Source organism: Cupressus sempervirens, chromosome 10, assembly GCF_028749045.1.
Source record: "Cupressus sempervirens isolate cs-2001-9-10 chromosome 10, ASM2874904v1, whole genome shotgun sequence".
Taxonomy (NCBI): Eukaryota; Viridiplantae; Streptophyta; class Pinopsida; order Cupressales; family Cupressaceae; genus Cupressus; species Cupressus sempervirens.
Genome location: NC_143127.1, coordinates 766,004,375 through 766,011,378, shown reverse-complemented (window position 1 = coordinate 766,011,378; position 7,004 = coordinate 766,004,375). Strand labels below are relative to the sequence as shown.

Here is a 7,004-nt window from a genome sequence, read left to right as displayed (position 1 = left end):
TGGCAATACGGACACATGAAATTGTCCATGGCCTTATGGGAGGATTACATGCTGTTTCTATTTGCATTCCGGATCCTTTCTCATTCTTTTAATCAGCCGTTCATTTCCTTATCACAAAGTTAGGTTTTAAGTAATATAGAATGTTGCCCAGATCACACAGAAAAGCACTTTAAGCACCGCAGATTAATTGCTCGGCGAGGAAAGAAATTTTATCTTTTTCAGATTCAATTGATAATGTAGGTACAACTATCAACAGAGAAATTTGTTGGGTTTCTAAATTCGAAAATCAGTAAATAGCAGCGTAAATTGGCAAAAGGGGTTGCTCAAATGCAAGGCATTCAGAATAGTGCGAATATGATATAGTGCAGTCCTAAATTGAGAAACAGGTGCAGAAAATGATTCTTTTTGAATCAACTGATTGATCTAAAGGGTTATATAATTGTCAGCGAAAAAACCAGAAAGGAAAATGGACGTCCTAATCTATAGATCAATAAATTATAGGGAAAAAGGTCTAAAGTTTTGTCTTGCATCGAATCGAGCTGGAATTTTATAAGTTGCGGGTCTTTCAGGTATTGCACTCTTGGTATTTTGTGGATAGTAAGGATTGGATTGTTGAAATCTTTTTGTTGATTGCTTTACTTTGAAAGCTGCGTCTATTGAGTTACAATCACGTCGCTTCAGGGTCTTTGTTTAGGGGCATTAAAGGAAACGGAAAATCCTTGCTTTCTATTGTGGATTTTGATTATATTGTGAAGCAAATTGGAGCATTTGCTGTTGTGTGAATTGCTGATCTGACTTTGGGTATAGAAAAAAACATTAATGATGGAAAGATTGAGGGAATTATTTGAGAGTGGAGAGACTGATATATGCACTCTGATTGAAGAAGCCATTGCAATTGCAGCTTGTGAATATCCTCAAGAATTGATGGCAGGGAGGGAGAGGATTGCTCAGAGATTGTTCTCAATTGGGTATGTTAGGTGTGGGGAATGCAATGCATTGACATTGGCAGGGGCTGATAACATCAAAGGAGGAGTAGCAGCTCAAGGGCAGCATAATCATGCGAAGGAGAAGCATGGCATTCGTGGTGAGAGAAAGAGGGCTATTGATAACCGTAGTCATTACACTTCAGAGGAGATAGAGGAGGAGTCTGAGGTTATCAGAAAAGTTGAGAGGATCAGAGGAATGTTGTTAGATCCTGAAGAGTCAGAATACCAGGTGAAGGAGTGTTTGAGACAATTGGAGTTGATGGAGCTCTCTGTGGGCACTCTTGAGATAACTCAAATTGGGAGAGTGGTGAATAGACTGCGAAGAGACCATTCACAACAAGTCCGTTCAATGGCTAAGATGCTAGTCAATGATTGGAAAAAGCTCGTAGATGCATGGATGGAGACTGCTGCATTAGGCCCATCATCATCAGAAGATGTCAAAGATGATGAGATTGGCCTATCTTATCCACCATTAGATGAGGGTGCCTTCTTAACAGCTCCGATTACACCACTCAAAATGTCAGAGATCTTTGATGGAATGGAAGACAATGGAAACATTCGAGCTATTGATGGGAATGTTAAGGAACAGAGGTTTATAAACTTACATTCTCAAAATCAGCAGAGCACTCATTGTAATCGAAATTCGATGAATGTTTCAACTCGTGCAATTGGGTCTTCTCTGCCGTCTCACAAACTCAAATTGAAGGAACATGGGGACCGTGGGCGGCCATTAATGGATCCAAGCAAGAACCAAACGAACCCTGTTTCTGTTCAACCCCAAATTGATAATGTGAGGTTTGAACCTGGTAAGAGAAAGATGCTTAATGAAGAATACCAATTGGCAGAGAAAGCAAAGAAGAGGCGCCCTATCAAATTCATTGAGCCCGAAGACCTCCCTGACATTGGCCGCAATTTTATGAAGTCATCTAAAGCTAAACGAGGATCGCATCGCTGACAACAATCTGGAGGTCGCAGATGAAAATATCACATTAATTGTTTAAAGAGAAATAACTATTCACATATCTCCGCTCTCTGTGTATGGTTTTTTATTTCCCAAATATGGGAAGTTTGAGTGGCATCGTTATGTTTCTCATAGTATATTATACTTCTTTATTCTGTTTTTAAATCTGATAAATGTTTTTTTAAGTCAATACGCCCAGGAGGTAGAGTGCAAGTAACTAAACATATAAAGAATATATATAATTAAACACTTCTCTTCATCAGGCCTTTCCACACACGGAGGCACTCATCTGCTAGAAACCGCACCATCAAAGCAACAAACCTAAGGAGATGGAGAGTGGTGGCCACCATGTTTATAACATTAGTTTTATTTATTTATATTATAAGATGTGTATGTTTGATTTAACATACATATGTAATACATATATTTTCATTAGAAACATTAACCAACTTATGGATAAATTATATTTACTTAAAAATAGTTTAGTTCTTTTTTAAATAAGAGCTGGGTTGGAATAAATTTTTAACAATACTATATATATTTTTTATTATTAAATTAATAAATTTTTTAAATTTTTTTTTCAATAATATAAGTAATAATGGTTTGAAACTATTTCTAATATTTATGAAATATTATAGAGATATTCTGAATAAATTTAATGTTTAAACTCTACGATGAAAGGCAAATACAAATACACATTGTTTGAATTTGTAGATTATAACATGCATGGACAATGATACAAAAAAGGGCAATATAAAACCTCATTGAGAAGTATGGAAAAATAATTCAAATTGGTGTTGTGTGCATCATTCAGATTTGATATTGTCCAAATGCATTTATGTCCAACTCAAAATATTTAAAGCAAATATGATTGTTCGGTGTAAAATTAGAAACAAGATGGAAAGAGATTTGGTCATAGATTTGCTATGTTTGATACATTAGGGAATATTGTTTAAAGTTATTCTTTTAGTTTTAAGATCATTGAAGAGATCATTTAAATTTTAAATATTTTATAAATGAAAAAATTAATAAATATTAATTAATAACAATATATGCAAAAGTCTTAATGAATAACTTACAATTATAAATTAGTATATATAAAAGAAGAATTTTCTAAGTTCATGTAAGATTTTTAAATTAATATAATTATTTTGTATTAAATATAGAAGGATCAAAATGAGTACAAAATGAATGGGATTAGTTCACAAGAGGCCAAGCCTCATCAAAAGATGGAAAGATTTACATATCAACCAAGCAAAAGAGAGAAGAGTAAGAAGGACAACTAATGGAGAACATCCACATAAGTATCCATCCATGTTGTCTAGCCTTGATTTCCTTCCATCCAAACCAGGTGTTTTTGGTCTTGGATTTCTTTCATCATATAAATCATGTCGCTAGTGAAGCTTTGAGGTGTTCTCTTGATCTCCTTGCTAATATCTTGAATGGTTTGATTAAAGAGCTTGACATTATCCAAATGTTGTCTCCAAATGTGTCCATCCTTAACCTCGTTTGCAAAGAAGGTAGCATATCCATCCTTAAGCAACCTTTTGAACTTGGACTTACTGGTTCTCATCATGATTTGGACCCATGAAATTTTTTTAAAATAAGTGAGCCTTCGAAAAGACTCAGTAAGTAGCCTAGGTTTATTTTGGAACCTTTCTTCATTTCCAAATTTCCAAATTTTCCATAAAATGTTAGCTGAGAGAATATTCCAAAACATATTAATATCCTTTTTAACATTGCAGATAAAACCAATAATAATCTCAAAAATAGTAAAGGAAGTAGGAATAGAGATACCAAACATAAGCCAAATTTCTTTAGCAAAAGTGCATTCAAATAAAATATGCCTTCCCGTTTTTGGGACCCTACAAATACTGCAATAGTCAACAGCAAAGAAAGAGTTCCTAATAGGAAGCTTGTTAAGAATAAGTAGCCATTTAAAATATTTAATTTTCAAATCAATAAAACTTTTCCAAAGATAATCAATTTTTTTCATATACGCACATTTGTCTAAATCAATATACCAAACCTTATAAATATGCCTTAAGATCCCTTCATTTTGATTAATAACTTTGTAAATATCTTTAGCTTTGATATTAGGAACAACAATGCCACCAGGCCATTTAATTTTTTGATAACTATTGGAATCAACATAGCAAATAGTGGGGATGTTTTTGCTAGCTTTGGAAATCATATTGTAAGTCCTCTTGTGAACATCAGAAAGATTAAATTTGACTTTTAACTCCTCCCACTGAATAAGGGAATCTTTCTCAAATATATCAACAAGCTGCTTGATCCCATTATTAGCCCAAATTTTGGCAGAGCAGCATTGAGTAAGAGCAAGGGGTTTATTTGCTAGCTTAAGGTTCCACCAAATGGACCTTTCACCATGAAGGTTATTTTTATCAAAAAATTCCTTATTGGTGATAAGCTACCTAAAACAGTCCCAGGCTTTCCAAATAGACTTAAAAATAGTAGAGCCTTGAACTATGGTAGGGAACTCACCACAAATAAGGTCAGCAAGGGGGAGGTTCTTCCAAAACTTAGCCTTTTTAGGATAACCTCTTCCAATATTACTATGGATCATAACCTTCCAAGGTTCTTCACCCTCCAAAGCATGAAACATCCATTTGGAGGCCAAAGCTATGCCACTTAACTTAAGGTCTTTAAGACCTAGACCCCCAAGCAGCTTGTCCATGTGGCACCAAGTCCAGTTGATAGAGTAAATTTTTTTATTACCTTTTCCATCAGACCACAAATAATTTCTAATGTCTTTTTGAATTTCCATAATTTGATAATCGTTAAAGATCTAGGCAGAGGCATAATAAATATTGTAGGAAGAAATAATTTTTTGACACACTTGAATTCTCCCTGCAAGAAAAAGGGATCTATTGTGCCATTTGTTAAGCTTGTTGTGGATTTTATCCTTTACCCATCTCCACATTTCTTTTAATGAAGGGTCAACTGAAAAAGGAATACCAAGATACTTAATGATCTTCGAGGGTCCACCCCACTGAAAACCAAATTTCTCGAACCAAATAGGGGGGTGGGTATTCCACCCAAGACAAATAGATTTAGACTGGGATAATCAAGCTCTAGATATTTTGCAAAAGAAATTGAGTTTACTAATCATAGCCTTAGAATTTGACTCAGAGGCTTTCAAGAAGATGGCAGTATCATCAGCAAATTGATAGTTAATAAGGTCATTATTATCCAAGAGAGTGATACCTTTAACAGTAGGGGAAAGGGTATTGTCTCTAATTAATATAATTATGTAATAAATAATATAAAATATATATAAAAACTATATTTTTTTAATATTCAATTTCAAAAAATATTCTAAATTAATATAAATATGCAATAATTAAAATATAAACATATCAAAATAGAAACAAATAAAAAATAGAAATATATATAATATAAAATATTACCCTACCAATTCATACAGTCTTATAATTTTAAAAAATGACCAACACCCATCAAATTCCATGCCTAGTTACACTTTCTAATACAATAGTAGGATGAGTGACAAATCCAAATATCTCGACTTGGATACATTTTAATTAGGATTTCTAAAAGGCTGCAATAAAATCTCTTCATATTCATTGTTTACCATTTCTTTCAGAATTTCTTATACAATATGTTAAAGCAAGAAAAATGAACTAATTCTAAAATATTACAAGAAGCAAGTGTTTTTTTTAAGAATTAAAAAATTAGATATAATATTGAAGATTTCAAATTATTTCAAAATCTTTAATACTATTTTATTAAGACATTAATTCATTTTTAAAATTAATTAATAATATTATTTTAATTTTAGTAAAATTTGGCATCTTATATATTTAAACAGATCAAATTTTAATTAGAAATTTACTAAAATACATATATTGAATTGTTTGAGAAAATAGAGGAATGACCTCAAATCATTAATATTTTATTTTCAATAGTTGATAATTATTTAGACTTTAATATTTAAATTTAAATTTAATGTTATTTAAATTTTAATAAAAATAATAAATTTTGAATTAGTTATACTTTTAATTATATTTAGAATCTATTTATATATAAATTGGTTTTTTATCAATCTATGAATTAGTCAATTAGTTCTTTATCAATCTATCAATTAGTCAATTAAACTTACTAAGTATTTAGAAAATGATACTGTAAATTATTTTGTTTAAATTAAAGGACATAAAGTACATTTAAGTTTCAATTTTTAATTTAGATAAATTGTTATATTATAGTTAGAATAATATATGAGTGTTTCACAATTTTATATTATAATCTTTTTATAATAAATTATTATTATTTTACATTATCTATTTCCAAAAGTTTTTCTTTTACCCATAAAAGTCTAAAGCTTTATATGTTATATTATTAAAATAAAATATTAACTAATGGATATTGTTTTTCACTCTTTTGAAGTAAGCCCTGTTAGGAGTCAACCCTATTAAAGGTTACAAAACACACTATTAGGTGTGACCCTATTAGAGGATTTAATCACCCTATTAGGAGTGGCCTTGTTAGAGGTTTTTAGACACTTCATTCTAGAAATGTCACCTTGTTAGAGGATTTACAAATAGCTGTTAAGCCAACTCTATTAAGAGATTTAGATCACTACTACAATGGTTAGAGGGTAACAATGAGATGGCCTGATTTTGGATGCAATAGAATTGCTAATTTCAAATCTCAATTCTAGCTTGAATGCTTGATCCTTCCTAATTGAATGTATCTTTGCAAATCCTCAAGGATGTTCTACTTATTTTTCTAATTTGCTTCCTCTTAGCATTCTCTATTCTTCCATACACTTAAACACATTCAATCCTCCACTTGACCTTATATCATACATATTGTCAAGTCGGCTTGAATACATCTTAGAATAATTAATATTCATCTCCTGAGTCAGCTAGAACCAACAAACAAATCAATTAAACTCAGTATGCCAAAATAAGAAAAATCCTTTATTAGCTGACCCTACTCAGTAGATACTAACACTAAAAAGATTTTCTTGTATTAACCAAGTGAATTCAGTTAACACTGCATCTTCACAAACATCC

At 31.6% G+C, this 7,004-nt stretch overlaps 1 protein-coding gene across 1 annotated transcript; it reads left to right on the top strand.

Moving 5' to 3' along the window:
• The first annotated feature begins 822 nt into the window (after nt 1–822).
• On the top strand, nt 823–1,941 carry LOC149536109 (putative mediator of RNA polymerase II transcription subunit 26b). The gene has a single exon (XM_089806229.1). The coding sequence runs from the start codon at nt 823–825 to the stop codon at nt 1,939–1,941; it is 1,119 nt and encodes a 372-aa protein (XP_089662355.1).
• The last annotated feature ends 5,063 nt before the right edge of the window (nt 1,942–7,004 follow it).